We start from the raw sequence: 22,837 nt of genomic DNA, 5'->3' as shown, positions 1-22,837 counted from the left end.
CACTAAGGTGAGTGAAGGCTGTGATCCAAATGTATATTGGGGTGGTATGGCATAAACTGAAAACCGAGTTTTACACTCCTGACACTAAATAACTATGGTGTTTCTCTCCACTTTCAAACTGTATAATCATTTCTAAATGGAATAGCATGGACTTTTCCTTAGTGCAAGTAGATGCAGCAATAAGGATCTCATTTCCTTAAGCTTCTTCACATCCCTGTGAGGCTTGGAAGACTGAAGAGGATGAGCAGAGCTTTTCCTGGGAACTAAACTTAAGATGGGCTTTATGTCACCCATGAGGCTTAGGCTGAGACAGTTGTGTTTTTTCTTCTTGCACACACTCCTGTTTGGGATTGTTTTGCTTAATACTGCACTGAGGAAAGAATGCGTCAGAGCAGTTGTGCCCTTCATTTTCACTTGCATTTTTTGGAGGTAGCAGGGGAAGGAGGAGAGGGGTTAGTTCTAAAACTTAATCTGCATTGTCACTTACTTAGAATGATGTAAAGTAAGCAAAATCTTGGGAGACTGTTTTCTTGGTTCCATGCGTGTTGGTCTGAGTGATACTAGTGCATTTGAGGAAGTTTTTTTACGAGATAAACCCTTGAAATAGACTGCTGATATGGATTCCTCTTGCTTAAGTCCCATAGGCTTTTTCAGCAAGCAGGAGAGACATCTCCAGAGATTATGGTTAATGCTTTTTTTTTTTCTCTTCCACTGCTATAGAAAGTTGGTAGATGATTGGTTTCTAGCTTTGTCGGCTTAATATGTAACTTAAATTTAAAACAGTTGGATTTGGCCATAATGTCTTAATCTGAATCCTTAGGGGATGTTTGATTTTCTTGCCTGCCCCTCTCACCTATGAGACTTGCTTCTTTATGAGCCTGAAATGTGGAGTCTCGAGTGGTAGCGAGTTGTGTGTGCATGTGTGTGCAGAAAGAAAACTAATGCAAAATAAAATCAAATTGAATATTGTATACGTTAATCATATGGTAGTGACTGTTTTCAACTGTTCCGTTCCTATCTTCTTTTAAAAGGCTTTTGTTGTATTTTACTTATATTAAAAACAGACAGTTAACTCTTTTCCTGACTGTTTTTGGAGTATCAGAGACAAGAAATAGTCATAAAAATCTTGAGCAATGTTTTCCTACTGGAGAATATCAGAACCAACATAGTCTAGTGGGCTGGTTAATCTTTTGTATTTAACAACAAGTTTTACAGAGAACCCTCAAAATGGATATTTAATTTGAGTATCAGCTTTTGCAAGCTGATTCAGCTGGTTACTTTTTAAAAGATCTTAAATCTGTTTTTAGAGCTAGTTGTTTAACAATTAACAAAATATGACCTCCTGACTACCATACTTTTTCATTATTGCTATCATTAATATTACTATATTATTATTATATTAATTATTGAAATATTAATATTAGTATCATTACTATTGTTATTTTTATTAGGTAAAAGGCCTGTCAATGCTACTTCATCTGGAAAATGTAAATTTATGTATCAGAGGACATTATATGTCAGAATAATAATAATAATAAAAAAAGTAGGATTATGTAAAAGCTCTTCATAACATGGAGTCCCAGTGTGTATTAAATGGGTAATTCCTTGATTATTTTGTTTGAGAATTTTTATCATCTTAGTTCTTACTGGTAATAGTTAATAGTTGAGATTAAAAGTAAGCTCAACTCAGTGGTATTTGTTCATAAAAGAGCAGGTACAGAAAATGTGTTTCTTCTTTCGTCTTGTTTACATTTGTATAAAATCTTTTATAGTCTGGAGATCAGCTGCAAGATGGGTGAAGTAATTTTAACAAGCCTAACATACTGCTCTTAAATCTACATTGGATTATTTAAAGGATAAATTAAAATAAGAACACAATTAAGTTAGTTCGATGTAGGTTGAGTCTCTGGCACAGATGTTACATATTCTTTTATAGGATTCTTTGCATGGGAATGGTGACACATGAGGGCAGACTAATTATGAAACTCAGTTTTAATCTATGTCAAATTGATTTGGAACTTGCGGTGTGTGCCATGTGCTACGTTTCTCATCCCTTTTTTTCTGACTGTTTCACATGGATGATGCATTTAACTTCTGGCTGAATATCTGATGCACTTTAAAATATAAGATACCATTAAAACAAAATAGGAAACATCAAAATAATATTTTGACAAATCTCATTCAAGTTTATTCATCAGAATCTGGGGTCGTACTAACACTTGTTCACGTCTCCAGAAGAGGTTTTCAGATGTAGCTGAAACTGTTGTTGTAGTTGGTTCAAACTGATTTTGCTTCATTTAGTGACTGCATCGCTCATTCCTAGTGCTGTGGACAGGCGGCTCTAGGAGCTGGTGCTGGAGCAGCACGTGGAGCGGATACCGTGGCGGGAAACCGGCCTGCCGGGCACGGCTGGTTGGGATTCAGGTTCTCATCTCCTCATTTTCCTGAGTTACAGAAGTGAGAAAGCAAGCAAATGGCGTGTATAGTGTAATGACAGTGCACAGTATCAGGTGTTCTAGATTTTTTAATTTTTATTTTCTGCTATTAAGTTTCTGTAGCATTAAAACTTTAAAATGATACATGTGTGACCTTTGAAATAGCTGTACTCAGGCTCTGCCAAGGGGTGCAAAGATACTGGGTATGGTTCCAGACAGATCTGCTCTGGGTCTGGCTAGATGCAACCCGCACAAAAACGGTCGTTGTGTTTGTGAAGGCCGGCCCAGGTTGGAGCGCGTTTGGCCTCTTGCTGTCCGCATTGACTGATGAGCCTCCCTGCGCTGCAGCTGATAGTGCTTGGAGTCAGTTTGAGATTCCTCTTGCTTTCTTCCCAGAATCCACAACATTGTGCAGAGTAAATGTGCTTTCAAACTCCGCTCTGTAGGATTATCAGGATTACTCTCTTACCTGGTTTGGTTTCAGTCCTGCCAGTCCTGTGGGAAGCAGTTTGCTGTGTTCTCAGGGGTCTCCAGTTTCTGCAAAGGAACAGAGAATCAGTTGCTGCTACTTTTATTTTTATTTGACTAAAATACAGTAGGAAACATGCTTTGACTTTGGTCTGTTCTAAAGTAGTTTTAGTGTAATTCACGTGTGGCAGAAGTTGTGGTAGTGGGGAGCAAGCAGCCACCTAGATGGAAAGCATTCCACACTGCAAGTGTCCCAAAGCCAGGAGTGGTGCCGGCTGTGTGTTGTAAGGTGTATTGATGCTGTGCCTGGTGTGACCATTTTTTTATGTCAGGCTTGGTAGAAGGACATGAGCTGTGAGCAGCTGCCACATTTACTGGCTTTAGATTGGACACACCTGAAACTAATGCACCTAACTTAAGTATTTTTGAAGACTTTTTTTTTTTTTCCTCTTTTTCTTTTCTCTATCCAGTTGCTGATTTTATGGTCTCTGTTAAATATTTAAGTAGTGTTTTCTTATCCCTCCCCTACAATTTAAACTCTTCCATTTTTGAAATAGTGTTGGAAACAAACTACTGTGTGGTAATGAGAATGCAGGTTTGATGTCCTCTTGCGTGGCGGTCAGGGATTGGAAACAAGGCTTGATCTTAATTCTTACAACAGTGTTTTGTCACGTGAGTTATGCGAGAGCCAGTCTCAATTTTCAAATCAAATTTTGCGTACTGAAAATGGCACAAAATATAATACGTAGCCTGCTGAGCTTTGCCTGTTTTGAAGTACTATTTATTTATACATTTATAATTACTGTTACCAAAATGCTGTGAATACTGTTTGTTTGAAAACTAGTGCAGTGTGGGTGCAAGAGGCAATAAAAGTTTGTTTGATAACTTTCTAATTTATTAATTAATAGTATGTGGGGCTTTGCATCTTATGTGTTTTTTTCTTTTTTCATATTTTAAGCAATCTGGATCGAAAGGAAAGGTAAGCTTATTGTTGATGAGCATGGCAATGAGTATTAAGAGAAATTAACCAAATAAGTGTTTTATCAGTGTTATTTAAAGAATAATTCATGCAGTGATCATATCTGCCCATGTTTTGGGGATTTTTTAATTTTTATTTATTTATTTATTTATTTATTTGGCAAAACGGAGTGAGTGGACCACAAAAAGAACCTTCATGTCCATCTGTATATAGTGCTGTGTTACTGTGATCTCCGAGTACATTCCTGCTGGAAATTGCTATGGGTTTTTGTTCATTGTGAAAATATGTAATTTACAATTCTACCTGGAATGTAAGAATTCACCCCTAGCTCTTCAAAAGGCATTGCAGTAAATTTAATGCAGTAGAATGGTTTTGAAGCATATTTTGTCAGGATATATAACAGCTTTCTATCACTTCAGTTTGGTTTAAATAACATTAAAGTTTTCTGATTGTGTTTATTGTGTATATGTTCTGTTCATGAAGCGTAAATCGTAACTCAATTAACAGAAACTGCAGCAAAAACACCCTGTAAGGCTGATTGTCACTCATTTTGTATCTATTTGCTTTCAGTATTTTGTTCACAATATGAAATACTGTGCTTGCGTTTTTTTTAATACAGCTTACATTTAAAGATTTCTGGAAGTATTTTATTGATAGCAGTGAGTTTGTTCAGTTTTTGTAAATATCCTCTCTAAGGAAGTGTTTTTTGGTAGTATAAGCTCGATTTACTTGGTTACACTGTATACTTAACATTCAGCAGATCACAAAATAATGCAAACTTCAAATGTAGATTTCTTTGTGAATTCAGGATGTTGTGGATTTGTCTTAAATTTAGTAGTGAAATCATATGAACTTTTCAACTTCACTGCCCTTTGTGATTTCCTAAAAGAAATACCAAAGGAGAGCAGACAGGTCGCCCGTTGACCCTTTAACACGGGATTTGGTCATCTGCTCTCTGTCTTGGCTTTGAGTTCACGTGCTTTTTTCCTGTTTTCTTCCTCTGTTGCTTTTATGTTATGAAGAATTAACTCTTCAGCAATTAATTTGATACTGTATGTCAGTTGAGTTGTATGCTGGCGGTATTAATTTTCCCATGGGGACACCTTCTGCTCGATGACCAGGTGGTTATGAAATACTCTTTCTATTGGATATGTTCTTTTCTGCCTTCTCTGCTTTTCACTGCCATCCTAGCAGGGGATGGTGATTTGGATGGGAGTTCCTCAATTTACTTTAATGATTGCCCTCACGATAAGGGCCGTCGCTACTCCTGACATTCTCAGCCAAATGGGCCTTGCAGCCTGCACGCTAAAATCCCAACTGCCTGTGCCTTCTACCCCTTCCACCCTTTGACTTGGCACGCAGCTTTTCTGCAGGGCATCGGAAGGTAAACCTCACCCCAGCGGCTTGCTTGCCATGCCCTACTGCGCTTTTATGTGGAGGTTTGGAAACCAGGAGGCTTTCTGCTGTGCCCTTCGTGCAGGCAGTGGTGTGGTGGGGCTTCCTTTTGGGCACAGCCAAGCGGAGCCGGAGGTCAAGGTCTGATAACAAGTCTGATAATAATCAAGGTCTGATCTAAGACGGCAGCATGTATCCTAAGTTCCCACATCCATATGTATGCTTGAATGAGATGTTGCATTAGGATTCTGCCTGTCCAGTCTAGCCAAAGGCTCTTCCCAAGGGTGTGTGAGTTGTTTGTTTCTTTGTTTGTTTTTATTTGCTTGTTTTCATAGAGAAGACATTTAATATTAAAATTTCACTTTGTCTGGAAGGTGCCACAGGGGTCCATGTCCCACTCTAAAGTGAGGATAGTAACGATAGTCAGGTCCAATTCATCAGCAGAGAAGTGTGGCAAGAATCTGTAACCAGAATTCAAAATCTGCGTTGAAAACACTAAAGGAGTAATATTATTCTGTTTGGGCAAAACATGTTGCTTTCTTTTGTGATGGCAAGGCAAATTAGCAAAATGAAAAAGTTAATGAATAATTGAAAATACTGGAAAAGTAAATGATCAGATGGGATAGTGGAGATCTACAGTTGCTTTTGGCTTTCTAGAATGAAATTCAGAGTGATTATATTGAAAGCAAAAATTACATAATATTTCTAATGTGGGAAGACATGATTGTGGAGATGGTATCAATTAGAGGCCTGTCTGTGTTTTAATTATAACACGTAAAGAAATCCTAACACTCCAGCTGATTCTTGCTAAAAAGAATAAGCAGAAGTGATACATCTTGTTAGCAACTGTCTGGGTTGTAGGAATTGAGCAACAAAATGATGTGAACTAAGACCTTCCTTGGGCTGAGCTTTGCTGTGGAGAAAGCTGAGACTAGCAGCATGAGATGGACTGTGCTGGAATTTCGGATACAGCATTTTAGTTTCGTTTATGGATAAAAGTGTGTGAGGTCAAATGCTGATCAAATGTTACTTAAATATATGGAGAAATAAAAGCCTTCATATCTGTGTTTAATGAGATTAGAGATTTAGAACTTGTATTCAACATGCTGCTAGAATAATTGAAGAAATGAATGAACTATTTACTGAAGTGTTTACTACTACCTGTGTGTTATTGGCCCCATATGAAGAGATGAGTAATAAATGGGTTTTTATTCTGGGAGATGCAAGATGCTCACTTTATACCAGCTCCTGGTCATGGTGGTGGTGGTGGTTGTTTTTGCAAGTGTTTGACTCTTTAGTAAGTATCAGTGTAAGCCTATGCTGATACCCCCAAATTTGAACAAAGATAAATAATGCTATTGTACTCTTGATTTATTGTCAAAAAATTATTTAACAAAATCTAGTTACGTGATGAATCTGTTACCTTAAAAGGCAAAGATATATTTCAAGTTCATGCAGTAAAAACATGTAAGACTTCTGGAAAAAAATCGTAACTTAAATGTAGAGAGACCTTGAATTGTCAAACTTTTTGATCTACAAATTTCTAAATTTCTAATATTATTTTCAGTTAAATTTTGCTAAATAATTTTGCTTTTGCTTCTTTGAAATATGAATCAAACATTTCAAACTTAAATGTTTATATAGAAATATGTGTCCATGTATATTTTATTTTCTATGTATGTTATATGTAATATTTTATATGTTTTGGTAGTAACAACTTGTCATTATGTAATGTATAATCTGAACTGCATTTTATAGGATTGTATTTTTATCAAATGTGTTGAGTAATCCTCTTCTGATTCTGACTGTTAAAGAAATTTTTTAAAAAAAACCTCTTAAGTCTTAGTTTGCAAGCAAGCATTAGTATTTCTCTTTCTGGTTCAGTTTGTGTCGTGCAGGTTTGATTTACAATCAAACACCCGCCAGCCCCGCCGTGGTGGCCGCGGTGGTCGCGGCCGCGCGTTCGGCCCGGAGGAACCCGACTCCCTGGCGTGGGGCTGGCGCGGGCGCCTTGGCCGCTGCTGCTGAAGGGGCTTCTCCACACTCTGCTGCAGCGCAGCCACCGTCGTGTTCCTCAACCCCTCCTCCTGCTCCTCCCGGAGGTTTTCTTTACAGTGTTGGGCCCCCAGTGTAGGGGGTTTGGTGTGGTAGTGGGTGAACCCATTCGGAGGGCCAGATTTGGTAAGACGTGTTGCAGACGGAGCGGTAGATTGATGTTGCTCCAGATAGGTCACTTAATAACAAAATGAGGGAGAGATGTGAGCCACAAGTATGGATAATTCAAAGGTCCTAACAGCTTGATGCATTAGGAAGTTATAAACCAAAGAATTACAGACTTAGGCTAGATGATGCAGTCTGTTTCAGCAGTAACCAGTGTTTTGGCAGGTGAGTCTGAAGATTTCGCTCTGTTAGATGAAGGTTTTGCTGCCTGCAGCTGTTTGTCTGGTTTGTGTCTCTGTCCCTCCGCCTGTTGTCCCTGCGTTCAGCGGCAGCAGTGACGTGTGTGGCTAAGCTGACCCATTTGCAGCCCAGAGCACTGGCTGACGCTGCCCGTGCAGCGGTTCCTGCTGGGGAGGCGCCGTGTCCCGGGTGCAGGCGGCTGCCACAGGAGCTGCCCCGGTGCAAAAGCACCAAGACTCTCAGTTTGGTGGCGGCACGACTTGACGCGTTATGTATAAATCAAAGATGCCTTTCAGGAAACTGAAAAAATCTTACTGCGCTGGCTTGTGTGTATTAGTATATACATAAACTGTGTGATATACATTATACGAATTGTACCAACTAAACTTCTCTTGTCAACTGATTTGTCCAAATTATATTTTTAAACAAATATGTAGTAGCTAATTTTTCTGCTGTAGTTGTCTTTTTTGTTTTTTTGGCCAAAGCAGTTTTTGGCATCCGGTCTCTTTCCTTTTTGTTTTTCCTTATCTCTTCCTGTTTTTTAAGTTCTGGATCTTAAGTTGTGGAATCTACTTAAATATTTAAATAAGAGTTGTTTCTATATTTGGATTATAAAACCACCTATGAATGAAGAGGAGGAGGAGGACTTCATACAGGCATCAGTCCTGGAAGACTTTGTTCTGAAAGTGAGAGACTCCTAACTATTAATAACCGTCAAAGAGGATTTAGATCAGAAACACTTCTAAGACCTTTACTGTAGCTGTTCCTGGCATGCTGGTAATATTTCAAAGCATTCAAACAGCATGTAATAGGAAGAATTATTTATTCATAACTTTCAAATAGGTTTTGGATTTATTTTGTTAGCATATTATTCTGGCAAAATATGATGTTGTTTATCAAAAGAACAACCATATATCAAATATATTTTCCAGAAAAGAGTATCCCCCTCAGCTTCAGAAAGTAGAAGCAGACCACATTAGATTACCACGGCCTCAAGGAGTGGGTAAGTTATCTTCAGAGTTCTCATTTATTTTAGACAATTTTTTTTTCAAAAATTGCTTTGAGCAAGGATATGTCCACTTTTGTGTAACCTATGCACATTTTTAGAATATTTATTTATATCCTCCTTTATAATAAATTTTAAACTCAACATCAGTTATTTTAAAACAAATGAAAATGGGGAAGAAAACTTAAAATCACAGAATCATTGAGTTTGGAGTGGATCTCTGGGAATTATCTAGTCCAGCCCCAGACTCCCAGCTTGGTCTTAAGTTATTGGTGAGAAATTTCTGTAGCATCGTTATTATGTGCAAAACGTAGCATGATAAATACCCCTCGGTAAGAAGTATTTTCTTGCACTGAGTCAGTGAGTAGAATGGCCAGTGTCAGCACTCCCTTGTAGCTCACCTAAAGTGCACCGCTGAGGGACCCTTCTAGGGGATATCTGGTGCAAGGGCGAAAATACAATTTGTCTTAAGGAGTAGAAGTTGTGAAACAGGACAAAATCACTGTGTTTGAGGCATGGAGATTTCTCACTGCACATACATGTAGTCTGTGGACCTGCTATGGTCATCTGCTAAACCATCTATATTGGCCAGTTATTCTACTGTAATGTTATGCTAATATACAATAGAACTATATAACCATTAATCTATGCAAAAATAAGATCATTAAAAATGCTGCTGTTATTCATTTTTTGAAAAGAGGTTGTTCTTTAGCTTTGAGGTATCTTCTAATAGTAGGTTATTTGTAAGTCTGTATTGGAAAAAGTGTTCACATCTCTGTAAAAAGAAAGCTCTCTCAAAGTTCTAATATGAAGACTGTAATTAAATGTTAGAAAACTAAATGGGACTTGGAAATTAAGCTGAAATAAGCCAATGTTTTATAACATTTTGAAAAGTAGCTTTTATGGGAAAATCTACCTCTGTACACATTGTTGATTTAAGGAGATTATTTAGTGCATTAGTGGAGACTGACTGATTCCATCCCCTTTCATAGACTTTTTCCAATTTGAAGAGGAGTGCCCCGATATAAGGCAGGCTATGGCAGTGTAATTCATTACACTGTTGCATCTTATTTTGAAGGAACAAATCCTAAACTAGGCAGATTATTTCCAGTCATTTTAAATGCATTCGCAGTAGTTTTTTTTTGTGAAAATTATCACCATCATCATCATCTAGCTGACACACTCTTCCTTTCGTTAGCAAAGGTTTGGTTCTAGTTGTAGTAAAGTTCTTGCAGGTTTTCAAGGTCAAAGCTTCCTCTGAAGATATTAAGCTAAAAAACGACGCTGAGAAATTCTGAAATAGTACTACTAAAATAATCTTCAGCGTTATTTGGGATATTTATACAGCAGATCATGAGACAGTTCTTTATGTGAATGAAACTAAGCACAGAATGTTGACTGTATAAAATAATCTTCAGGTTTAATTCAAGTTAATGTATGTGGAGAAACATGTTGATTGTATTGCTTAACCACATATGAGCAGATACTTCTTTTTAACAGCTTTTTTTTTCTTTCCTCCTAGACAGTATAATGGAAAACACAGAAGAGTCAGAGTCAGAATCAGAATCTGAAATTAAGAGGAAGGTACAACAGAAACGTCACTGCAATTCCTATCAGTCTGACTTGTCTGCATCTTCTACCACAAAAAAATGCTTAACCCAATTAAAGGTATTCTTTTTATAAGACGTTCAAAATGTAAAATAGCCTGACTTTCTAAAGTCCTTAGGGTTGGCAGAAAGGTTTGACTATTTAAATATGTATTTAAATGTATATTTAAATATGCCATTATAGCTTTTATTATTAATATTTTTTAAAACTTAGTTGCTAATGGTATTACTAACTGTGAAATATTTATTTGCCTATTTGACCAGACAGGTGCTGCAGTGGAAACATCTAAGAGCCTGCGGTGTTGAAATTGTTTGGCTGGTCTTACTCCCTGATAATTTTGATAAACTAGAAAATGCTGATTATAGTCTGTTGTGCATGAAATAGAGAAGCAGTATTTTACTGTTTGACAGAACTTCTTGCAGAAACATGTTGTAGTTGTCAGCCCTCTTTAGAATGGTAGAGAGAAAAGTATTGCAAATGTGCAGTTGCTTCCTGTTAAGTTACTGGGGGTTTTTTTGTGCAGTTTTTTGTTTGCTTGTTTTTTTCTTTCCTTGGAGCTAATCTGTAGCAAGGGTATCCAAATGCAGCCTGTGGCCTCTGTGCAGCCAACCGGGATATTTTGTCTGGATTTTGCCTGAATGCCAGATATAAGATGTCTTGGGCATTCCTGTAGGCTCCCCATGTTTCTTATCATCTTCCCGGGTTCCTGTGAAGGAATTGTCATTCCTGCTTGCAGGTCAGACGCTGTGACTGTTACAGCAGAACTTTCTGCAAAAGGGATCTTGGTATAAAATAAGTATGTTTGAGATTATAATATATAATCACTTTTTGTTTGCTCCTATATATTAGAAAGTGAAGTCAGACTGTATTTCTTCAAGAGTACTTCCTCCTTTTCTTATGCATTTCCATCATATATTTACTTAGTAAAACCTTACATAATGTTAAATGGATGTATTAATTGCTGAGCTTGTGATCTACTTATGCATTAAACTTTACAGTATTTTGCCAAATACTGTATAAAAGCTAAATCATGAGGTAACAAAACAGGTAAAAGAAAACAACAGTAGATATTCACAGTTCTGATTTTTGTTTGTTTTAGTCATTATATTGATGATTTTGGTTAGAGAAGCAGCATATCCTATTTACTGTCAGTTAAGGGACAAATGCAGAAGATGGTCTTCCAGGTTAAAATGCTTATTAATGACAACAGCTTAAAAATAAGTGGAATTTTGCCCTGATATAATAATGTAATAAGATTTCATTCTGAAGAGGTGACAAATGTCACCTCTTAAGAGGTGGCCTCCTTCCAAATAATGGAAATCACCAGAGAAGAAGGAGCCTCAGTGCTCAGGCGGGTCAGATGTGGCCTTCCATCTGGAAGACCCATGTGTGAAGTGGGGTATGATTTCAGGTTTCCTCTTGAAAAACGTGGTATTGGCTTCCAGAATTAACTTGCGAGGTAATGCCCATGTGGGACAAGAGGGTAGGAGCTTCATTCAGAAGCAGCAGCAGCTTTGGTGTCCGCGAGCCGGGCTGCGTGTGACCGATGACATTGCAAAAAGAGACAAACTCCGTTGCTCGGGTGGGAAGGCGTCAGACTGGGTTACAATGTGGCAGAGCCCTGATTTCATCCCAGAGCCACCAGGCCATTTGCACTTACAAACAGTGTTTAATTACAGCGCCTGGTGCTCTTTCCTGTGCGTGTCACGTGCTCTCAGAGATCCATAGGGTTGATGATGGAGGTCACGAATGGAAAAGTTACTTTTTCTGAGATGGAGGATTTGAGGGCTTGCAGTAAAACAAGTTTATTTTTTGGACTGTGTAATATGAACAGCAGTCTTTCCTGAGACAAGAACTGAAGTGATTTTGACAAGACATTCACAAAATTTGTGAGGATACGTCATTAAACGGGTTGTTTTAAATTCAGCCTTGGACTTAGGAGGTGCCAAAACTGCTGCTTACAGAAAGTTAGGAGTTATCTTTGCTCTATTCCCACCCACTGCTGTCCAGCATTGAAGGAGAGTACAGGGTCTTGATGAACCTCATAGGATAGCTGTGATCCTCTAAGACTCCACGCTTTATATGATGCACTTTGTACTTCAAGCTCATTTGAGCCTTGCTTTAGACTGGAAGTAATGTAGCTGCTTAAGAGATTGGGAGGGAGGGGGAAGGTGTTTTTATGAATGTAGTCATTCATCATCATTTTGATCTTAGGAGAGTATAACATGTTGCCCTTTATAAATGTTAAAAGTGCACATCATTTTTAAAGGGGGAAGGGTTGTTCTTTGTATATGCTTACAAAAAGGAAAAGACCTGAAAAATAGTAAGAGCTTTGGCTGCTAGAATTTTTAGAGCTAGGACAGAGGAAACTAGTAATTTTTTGTGTGTTTGGCAGATTTGCAGAGTTTTAGAAATGTTGTACTATACAGGTTAGAAGGTAGATCCATTCAGACAAAACTCACTTACTTTACTCACTTCATGCTTAAATAAAATGTAACCAAAAAAAAAGAATAGACCACTCTTAATGAGGCACTGCTGTGCCTGCCCTCAGTATCCAGGCTTTTGGGGAGAGAGGAGGGGAGGTTATTTTATACTTCAGGTACTATTCAGGTACGAAGTTCTACTAATATTTTCATACCATGTCTTTTCTGTTTGCAGTTCCTCAATATTCTTTGCAAAAAAGTGCATTTTGTAGTTGTGCGCTTAGGCATAATACTGCTTTTCATATCACTTGCTATCGTGTCACTCCGCAAAACCTGCAGTTATACATCTTGCTTGTAAAAGATGCTAACAAGGTTTTAAAGGCCCAGTGCTTTATTCATTGTCTTTTGTATGTGCATTGCTACTGTCTGTATGGCTTTACTAAATTGCCAGATGTTTTTATAAAAAGCAATATATTCTTATTACTTTGTTTTACATTTGTTTTAAAAAATGATGGAAAATTCCATGCTGGAGGATTTTTTTCTTTAATTATTATTATTGAAAAGCTGTTCATGGCTAGGGGTGCCAGTAGTGATGGACATGTTTTGAATACCAATTCCAAGGAATTTCTGTGGGATTTAGATGCTTATTATCTTGCAGCTTGCAATAAGGGGTTATATCACATGTGCTCAGTGATCCAGCAGGCAACACCATACATTAAATCACAGTTCTAACTGTGTTGCATATTCAGCACAGTAGGCACTCAGGAACTCGCATGTTTGTTAGGTCCGGATTTCTTTGGGCTTGGTATTCCAAATTCTGCTTTTGTAGTATGCCAAGTATTTTTAATTAAGAAATCTCTAGGAGACGTGTTAGAAACAAACAAACAAAAAAAAAAAACTGACTTTACAGAGATAGAATTTATTTTCCTTTGCAGCTCCTGTCTTTCTCTTGAAAGTCTGAGGAACGGCTTTTCCCCAAGTCTTTCTTTCTAAAGACTTGAGCAGTGCAGTTTCTTCTCACTGCTTTAGTTTGTTTTGTTTGGAGTAATGATTTTCTTCAGGCAGGTTGTTGGATGTCCTGGGACGAGACACAAATGACCTTAATGACCTAGGGGGCTGCTCCTTGTCCTTTTTCTTATTGCTGTGGTCATCTTCAATTTACTTAATACTGTCTGGTTAAACTGTTTTTGCAGAATTGCAACTGGACCTTCTTGTTGATGTGTAATATATCTGAACAGTGTGCAATCCTTTACATGTGGAAAGAAAACAGGAAAAAAATCTGGACTGTAAAACATTAATCACTTTTAAAATTACAAGAATTGGTGTTTGCTGCTGCTCCTATCTTAAGTGAAAAGGCTGTGTTTTAGTACTTCAGGTGCTTGCCAGAATTACTGACAGAGCATTTTTAGTCTTCATTTTGAGCAAACAATTGATTTCTCTTGTACTCAGGCCTCACACAGTTACTGATGGTTGCATTTTTTTTCCTCTTTCTCCCTAGCTATTGGAACAAATTGATTATTCAACTGATTGCCCAAATTGTGGGCGGGCGAATGAAAATCAGACCAAATGCCGACATTGTGAAAATGTTTCTCTTAAGCATTTGCAAAGAGTCTCCAGGCAAACTGTGACATTAGGTGAATCCGTGGGACCTTTATCGCGTTCTTCAATACATCAGAATTCAACAGGGCAAAAACCTTCAGGTACAGGGTTCAACACAAAGAAGTTTTATAGTTCTACTGTTGGGAAAGCTCCAGTGGATATTCTCCTGAGCAGTGATGTTGTAGGACATTCGATGTTACGACAGAATGGAAAAGTTGGTCTTATAACTGCCACAAAAGGTCCTAAAATTACAGGAAACCTAAGACAAAGGAGTACAAGGCCGTCTGAACTAAATGATCCAAGTAAGTACCCTTTCGTGAATATAGCCATAAACTGAAACCCCAAAATATGCTACCATGGAAGAACCTATAGTCGCAATAGTTTACTGACTTTACTTGGATTTTTTTTCTGGGATTTGAAGGGTAGATAGACATACTTTTGCCCCCCCCCGTAGTGAGGTACTCTCTGAAAATTAATAAATCAGTGTTGGGAAGAACGAAATGTTACTTCTTTAATCTTGAAAAGATACTTCTACTTTTTTTTAACTTTTTTTATTTAGTATTCTTAGCTAGACTCTTCATTCTCACAAAGAGAAAGGCAATTTTTGATTTATTTTGTTTCCTTTTGAGTTATGTATTGCAGAGATATCCCAAGAGTGTATCCAAATGCTATCTTTAAATTTCATGTTTAAAAATTAATCTTTATCTGTGTAACTACACTCTAATTAATAACCATGTAGGGATTGGAATTTGAAAAAAAAATGGCTACAGTTCCCTTATTAGTTTGCTAGACCGCATGGTCTTACTGATTTGAACAACTTAAATCATGATTTCTCCAGTCATTTTTTCTTCACGTTGCTTGTATTACACAACCTTGTAAAAGCTAATCTTTCCAGCAGAAGAGGCTCTAATTAGACTTGTGTTATAAAATTCACTGTTGGCTCTTTAGAGAATCCAGGAATGGGTGGCCACATTTCTCTGTCTTGGTGGGGAATTTCTTGTACAGTTAGTTATGGGAAACAAAAAGTGAGTGAAAGAGAGCCTGTGAGCATATTCTGAATAAATATCAGTAAAAACATAATATGATGGTAAATGTGGACTGCATTTAGTACTGCAGGACAATTGCATAAATTACTTTTAAGCCATTGCTTAAAAAGAAATTTCTGTGACAGAAAATTGTAGTGGTTGAGAATTTAATATTTTCTGTTTAGTTGTTTTGTCTAGTGATGATGATGATGAGGAGGATAGTGGCAGCACTAGGAGAATGGAAAGCATTTCACCTCGTCCTGCAGATTCAGCCCGCTCCTCCCCAGCTCCTTCTACAGGAAAGGTGGAAGCAGCATTAAAGGAAAACAGTTGTGGAATAGAACAGAGAATAGGTAGTATTACAACAGATACAGAAATTGCAGTCACACTACCAAGAAAAGCAAGAATGAAAGATCAGGTACTGATTTAACACTTTGTTTAAAGAAAACAAAAGTCAAATCATAAGTCGGAAATGTAAAGGCTTGTCTTGCATTGTCAGAAATTGACTATATTTTATTATTTTTCTTATTTAGCAGCTCATCAAATAGTATTTCTACTTACCCAAATGCTGGAAACCTATGAAAATTTGTTCAGTAAATTTTTATGTGAACATTCATGGTGATTTAAATTATGCTTTTGACATAGATTCTTCTGGGTCGAGTGTGTGCTTTTTGAGACTACAGGTCAGGATATCTATGAAATTCAAGGGCTGCCTTAGTTTGCAGAATATCAATACCAGCTGCATAATGGTAAGAGTTTGGACAGGATAAGTCAAACATGAAAAGAGACACTGAGAACAATGGCAGCCTTTTAAAATTCAAATACTTTGACAACTGTCCCAATTAATAGCACTTACTTTAAGGATTTCATGGTGGGGCTTTTGTTTTTTAGTTGAGCACCACTGCAAGAATTGGATAAACAAAGGCAAAAAAATGCACCATGAGCAGACTCCTTAAGTGCTGTCAAAGGGGACAGCTTTCACGGTATGTTAAAGACTTAACAGCATTGATAGAGAGCCATTAAGAAGGAAACATTCCCTGTGACAATTGGCGTCAAGTTAGTAGTGCTGCCTGGAACTTTGGATCCAGTCCAAAGTCTGAGGATTGTGGGGTTTGATCCAGTAAACATGTCTGATCCCATTTCTACCTGCAGTCTCAAATCCTTTGTGCTTTCTGCACTAAATGAATGATGATAAAACTTTTGTGCCAAATCACGATTCAAAAAGCACCACTGTAATGCTGTAGCTGGTGGAACTCTGTGTGTTTAGAATGTGGTGTATAGCTGGGCACTGCTGTCAGCGTAAAGCTCTGAACCTGCAGCCCACAGCATCAACCTGCGGGGCTGAAAACTTGCACAAGCTTTTGAATTTCGGTTCCTCAGGAGTTACCTGCAGAATGTATTTAAAACTTTGTTCTGCGTGGATACGGGTGGCTGAGCCTTCTGCCATCTCGCTGATTCCCTTTGCAGATCCTTGCATTGCTGCTCACTAGCCTTAAAGAACCAGTTGTTACACTGGAATTTTACTGCATATTTTAGAGAACAGTAGAAAAGAGGTTGCCTTGTGAAAATGGGGTTATAGTATTACTTCTGAAACAGTGTAAACTTTGTCCAGGTTCAGTGAAACTACGAAGAATTGCAGGTATCACAGTGCATTTTTGTCAGAAGTTACAAGGAAAAGCTTACCCGAGTTTTGTTTGTTTGTTCTACATATTTGCTAAATCCTCACTGAAGCGGTGCCTTCGCTATCGCACTGCTCTGTGCTGCTGCTTCTCTGTGATTTCTGAGCTTTGAGTTTCTCATTATATTTACCTAGTGTAGCAGACAAAATGAAAAGCTGTCTTGAGCAAGAATCCTAGGAAGAGATGTTAATTACAGAGATCTGTATCTTCTCTCTAGTATTTAAGATGGAGTATCTGAAAATGTCTTACAAATTATGGCAAAAGAAGCTAGTCATTAGTGACTTTGTAATAATTCTTCAGATTTAGTCTTAATAGAAATATCGAGTCCCTTAAAACTTTTTGGAGAGCTTAATTGTATTTTGAAACTCAAAAGAATGTTTGTTGATAGTTGTTTTTATAAAAAGAGAATAACTGCGATTAGCATACAGAAAGCTCTTCAGCAAAAGTTTTTTACATAATAAAAAGTAAGTTTTACAAGAAATAAATATAGTCATATGATGGCTATTATCCGTCTCTTTTTCTTTTGATACTTTTTTTTTGTAAAAATGTTTTGTTGGTAAAACTGAGACATTGAGATTGCAGCTTCCAAAGCGTCCAAAGATCTTCTTGAGCTCCAGCCAACCTCCATGCATCTTCTGTCAGTATTTTAGCTTTCTGATCATGGAGTCCTTCTCAAAAACATTTTAATAGCTCTAAAGAATTCTTGTAAGGACCTCTAAAGTCTTGTTTTTTGGGGGTATTTGGGGGGGGGGTGGAAGGGGAGGGGAGGAATGTTTTCCCGTAAAGACTGTACATTTGTTAAATGTTCATTATACTGCAACAATAAGTTGGTGGTTTTAGTCATCCAGTAAAACAAAACAAAAACTCACTTAGGATGCCCTTACAAAATTATTCATAAAAATGACCTTGTTATGCCAGGCCGTGCAGTGTGTCAATGAAAGTGAAATAAATGTTGACAATTTTAGGGCTGCTATTTGTGACTTGCAGATGCCAACAGAATGTCTACAGGTGTCAACTAACTTTTTCTTTTTCTTGACTCTGGCAGTATAAATATCTTTAGACAAAACATTCTTTAAGAAATTTAAACCATTTGTACATGTTTGAGGTGGATGTTAGAGTGTGTAATCCTGCTGAGCAACTGAAAAGTAGCTAAAAATTAGTTACTACTCCTTAAAAATATGTCTAACAAGAAATTTTACTGAGACATTCTGACACCTTGAAAATTGCTTTTCAGTTTGGCAACATTGTGTCTAACACTCCAATAAAACGTCGCAAAGTTATTTCTCAAGAAATTGTAACTGAAACAGTACCTCTAACTTATCAAAATGCCTGTGAAAGCGTCATTCTGAACTGCCGAAGTATACGAATAGGAACCCTACGAAGAATGGTGGTTGAACCTGTAATTGTAAGTAGACTTGTTACATGGCAAATTCCCTTTCAATTTTTGGAGTAGAGGTTATTTTCATACTTGAGCCACTTAATACTTTGCTTTTTTTTCTGTGGGACAGCCATCTTGTCTCTGATTTCGGTTAGAGGGCTGCAGTTTTCAAAGAAATTAGATTTGCACTACTGTGTACTAAAACAGACTATCTAGATTGGGTGTTTCATGGAAATATCACACCTGCAAAGCCCTGTCTTCTTCATTTGGGGATGGGAGAAAGTGTCCTATGGATTAGTATCTGTTAGGAAAACTGAAGGCAGCAGGTACCAAACAAATGATTATTGATAAGTGAGAAGAGGAGCCATGACATTTTCTGCAGGTGAAAAAAAAACAGTTCTGTACTAATTTTATTTATTCATTTATTTATAATACCTTCTGAATTATCAAGAGACTTTCAAGGAGTCTTGGAATGCTGGTCAGTGCTGGGTTGCAGTGAGCCAGGTGGCTTGCATGCTTCTTCCTGAGGCAGCCTGAATACAAAGTTGTTACTTGTTCTTTCTGCCCTCTGGAAAACCCTGTTATTTGATTTGCTTAAAGAATTATTCTGAGGGCTTTTCAGAGGCCATGTATAATATTACAGTATGTTTTGAATTTTGGGTTTTTTTTTTCCCCCACACAATTACTGTTTGATATTTTTTCCAGAGTATTTTAAACCTTTTAAAAGTAAAAGTACATGTAAGAAGAAATCTTAATGTTTCAACAGTTACAGAGACACTGAATAGTAAAGTGCATAGTTTTTATATTGATATATGTCTTGTTGATTTGGTTTTAAATTTTGCTTTTTATATTTTAAAATAGTCATCGTTTAAGTACTTAACTGCCAAAAGGCACTAAGTTAAATTGAATTTACAGAAAATATAAAATCTTATTATTGTGCTGTCTTTCACAGTTTTGCCTAGATTATATCAAAATACGGCTAGAAAGTCAAGAAGGTCAGTATTACTTTCTTCTTACATTAGTTTTCTGTAGGTATTTTTTGTATAAATAAACTTTGTCAAAAGCATTATGTGTGTATCATGATGAAATGTTGATTCTAGTCTTGTTTCTTGTGTAATAAATTGCTTCCTGTAGTCAGAGTAAAAATAAATTGAGAGTACAGATTCTACACAAACTGTCTGCAGGTTAGAAAACAAAAACAAAATAAAAAAGAAAAAATTTTGCATAATCTCTTGTTTCTATTAGTAGATAGAAAATTTGCAGATAGTAGGAATCAGCAATTTGGTAGTGCTTGCTCTCAAGGGTCATTGATTTTTCCCCTCATCCTAGTTGAAGAACAGTGTTGTTTCTGCTGGTTCTTAGCAGAACTCTTGGATAAAATGAGTGACAAAAACAACCGGCAAGAATAATCTCTGGTGAAAACTTAGTGTATTTTAAACAGTCAAATTCTTTTCCCTCAAATGCATGAGAGAGTAAAGCCCCATAAGTGCCAAGTATCTTTCCTTTATCTCCCTTCAGAATTGAACTCTTTTCACTGTAGGATATATTTGTCATGTTACTGGCAAAAATGCACTGGCATGGTTTAGGAAATGGTGAGCATGCAACTGTTCCTGTATGGCCTTTATTTTCTTCTGTAAGGTTTTGGTTTGCGCTTAAAGAGAACATTCTTAAGTCAGTCTTCAGTCATGTTTCCATGGAAACATGGTCCTATTTGATTTTGCCTTCTATACTGTGTTATTTGTAAAAGATAACTATTGCTTTTTATTATTGGTATGTATTGGCATCTATGAGGTGAAAAGCTGCTCAGCTTCATAAAATCATAGAATAATAGAATCATTAAGGTTGGAAGGGACCTCCAGAGATCATCTACTCCAACCCCCTTGCACACACAGGGCCACCTAGAGCACGTGGCACAGGACTGCGTCCAAGCGGGTTTTGAAGATCTCCAGAGAAGGAGACTCCACAACCTCTCTGGGCAGCCTGTTCTGGTGCTCTGTCACCCTCACTTTCAAGAAAATTTTCCTTAAGTTCCTGTGGAACTTTCGGTGTTCCAGTTTGTGGTTGTTTTCTCTAGTTCTGTCAGTGGCCACCACTGAAAAGAGGCCAGCACCATCCTCCTCACTCCCTCCCTTGAGGTATTTGTAGACCCTGATCAGGTCCCCTCTCAGCCTTCTCTTCTCCAGGCTGAACAGGCCCAGCTCCCTCAGTCTCTCCTCATAGGGCAGATGTTCCAGGCCCCTGATCATCCTTGTGGCCCTGCGCTGGACTCTCTCCAGCAGCTCTACATCCCTCTTGTCCTGTGAGGCCCAGAACTGGACACAATACTCCAGATGTGGCCTCATCAGGGCTCAGTAGAGGGGCAGGATCCCCTCCCTTGACCTGCTGGAGACGCTCTTCCTAATGCACCCCAGGATCCCATTGGCCTTCTTGGCCACGAGGGCACACTGCTGCCTCATGGTCACCTTGTCGTCCACCATGACACCCAGGTCCCTCTCTGCAGAGCTGCTTTCCAGAAGGTCGGTCCGCAGCCTGTACTGGTGTCTGGGGTTATTCCTCCCCAGGTGCAGGACCTTGCACTTGGCCTTGTTGAATTGCATGAAGTTTTTTACCACCCAGTAGTCCAGTCTGTCCAGGTCCCTCTGGATGGCAGTGCAGCCCTCTGGGGTATCAGCTACTCCTCCCAGTTTGGTATCATCAGCAAACTTGCTGAGGGAGCACTCTGTGCCTTCATCCGGGTCACTGATGAATAAACTGAACAGGACTGGACTGAGGACTGACCCCTGGGGGACACCACTGGCTACAGGTCTCCAACTAGACTCTGCACTGCTGATCACCACTCTCTGGGCCCTGCCATGCAGCCAGTTCCTAATCCACCTCACTGTCCACTCATCTATCCCACACTTCCAGATCTTGCCCAGGAGGATGTTGTGAGGGATGGTGTCAAAAGCCTTGGTGAAGTCGAGATAGATGACACCTACCGCTCTCCCCTTATCTACCCAGCTGGTCATTCCATCATAGAAGGCTATCAGGTTAGTCAAGCAAGATTTCCCCTTGGTGAATCCATGCTGACTACTCTTGAGCACCTTCTTGTCCTCCGCATGCTTAGAGACACAGCCAGGATGAGTTATTTCATGACTTCTCCGGGGATGGAGGTGAGGCTGACTGGCCTGTAGTTGCTTGCATCCTCCTTCTGGCCATTTTTGAAGACTGGAGTGACATTGGCTTTCTTCCAGTCTTCTCCCCTGTTCTCCAGGACCTTTTGAAGATGATGGAGGGCGGATGAGCAGTGCCATCCACCAGCTCGCGCAGCGCTCTTGGGTGCATCCCATCAGGACCCATGGATTTGTGGGTATCAAGTTTTCCTAGGTGCTCTCTAACCCAGTTTTCCTCTATCCAGGGCAAGTCTTCCTCTCTCCAGGCTTCTGCTCCTGACCCTAGGGCTGCCCTTGGTAAATACTGAAGCAAAGGCGGCATTCAGCAACTCTGCTTTTTCTGTGTCTTTCGTAACCAGGGCACCCACCCCATTCACCAGCAGATCTGTGTTTTCCCTGATCTTCCTTTTGCCATTGATATATTTGAAGCAGCTGCTCTTGTTATTTTTAACATCCCTTGCCATATTTAATTCCACATGCACTTTAACCTTCCTTGTAGCATCCCTGCATTCCCTGACAGTATTCCTATACTCCTCCCAAGGAGCTTGTCCTTTTTTCTGCATTCTGTATTCAGCCGCCTTCTGTTTGAGTCTTACCAGCAGCTCCTTGCTCATCCGTGCAGGACTCCTGCCCCCTCTGTCTGATTCTTAGTTATCGGGATGCGCTGATCTTGAGCTTGGAAGAAGTGCTGCTTGAATACTGACCAGCTATCTTGGGCCCCCTTCCTTCCAGAGCCCTAACCCATGGGATTCTTCTGAGGAGGTCTCTGAAGAGGACAAAGTTGGCCCTTCTGAAGTCCATGGTCGCAAGGCTCCTTACAGCCCTGCCTCCTCCTCATTGCATCCTGAACTCCGCCAAGTCATGATCGCTGCCAGCCAAGGCTACCCCCTGCCTTCACATCCCCAACAAGTCCCTCTTTATCTGTTAGTACCACTTCCAGTAGCCCACCTCTTCTCATTGTCTCCTCCACAACCTGTGTCAAAAAGTTACCGTCAGTGCTCTGCAGGAACCTCCAGGACTGCTTGTGCCTGGCTGCATTGTCTTTCCAACTGATATCAGGCTGGTTGAAGTCCCCCAGGAAAACCAGGGCCTGTGACCATGAGGCTACTTCTAGCTGTCTGTAGAAGGCCTCATCAACTTCCTCACCTTCATCAGGTGGCCTGTAGCAAACACCTACCACAGTGTCTCCCCTCTTAGCCTGCCCTCTAATCCTTCCCCACAAGCTCTCAAAGGGCTCATCACGCACCCCCAGGTTGAGCTCCATGCATTCCAGATGCTCTCTCACATACA

The 22,837-nt window shown here is 39.0% G+C and overlaps 1 protein-coding gene across 3 annotated transcripts in view; it reads left to right on the top strand.

The window, feature by feature from the left end:
* The window catches only part of SENP6 (SUMO specific peptidase 6), a 68,804-nt gene that overhangs the window by 26,250 nt on the left and 19,717 nt on the right, over positions 1-22,837 (top strand). The window contains exons 6-12 of one of the 3 annotated variants that reach the window (XM_088537537.1): positions 3,862-3,882; positions 8,610-8,680; positions 10,206-10,351; positions 14,213-14,615; positions 15,524-15,756; positions 18,252-18,422; positions 19,348-19,390. In XM_088537537.1, the coding sequence (XP_088393663.1) occupies positions 3,862-3,882; positions 8,610-8,680; positions 10,206-10,351; positions 14,213-14,615; positions 15,524-15,756; positions 18,252-18,422; positions 19,348-19,390 (1,088 nt within the window). Of the gene's footprint in view, positions 1-3,861; positions 3,883-8,433; positions 8,455-8,609; positions 8,681-10,205; positions 10,352-14,212; positions 14,616-15,523; positions 15,757-18,251; positions 18,423-19,347; positions 19,391-22,837 lie in introns of those variants that run through there. The other 2 variants (XM_088537539.1, XM_088537538.1) reach the window with 2 other exon arrangements.

Source organism: Tinamus guttatus, unplaced genomic scaffold (genome assembly GCF_059628265.1).
Source record: "Tinamus guttatus ecotype Peru unplaced genomic scaffold, ASM5962826v1 Tinamus_guttatus_pri_ptg000806l, whole genome shotgun sequence".
NCBI lineage: Eukaryota > Metazoa > Chordata > Aves > Tinamiformes > Tinamidae > Tinamus > Tinamus guttatus.
The sequence above is the reverse complement of the archived record's forward strand: the minus strand, read 5'-3'. Positions and strand labels throughout refer to the sequence as shown.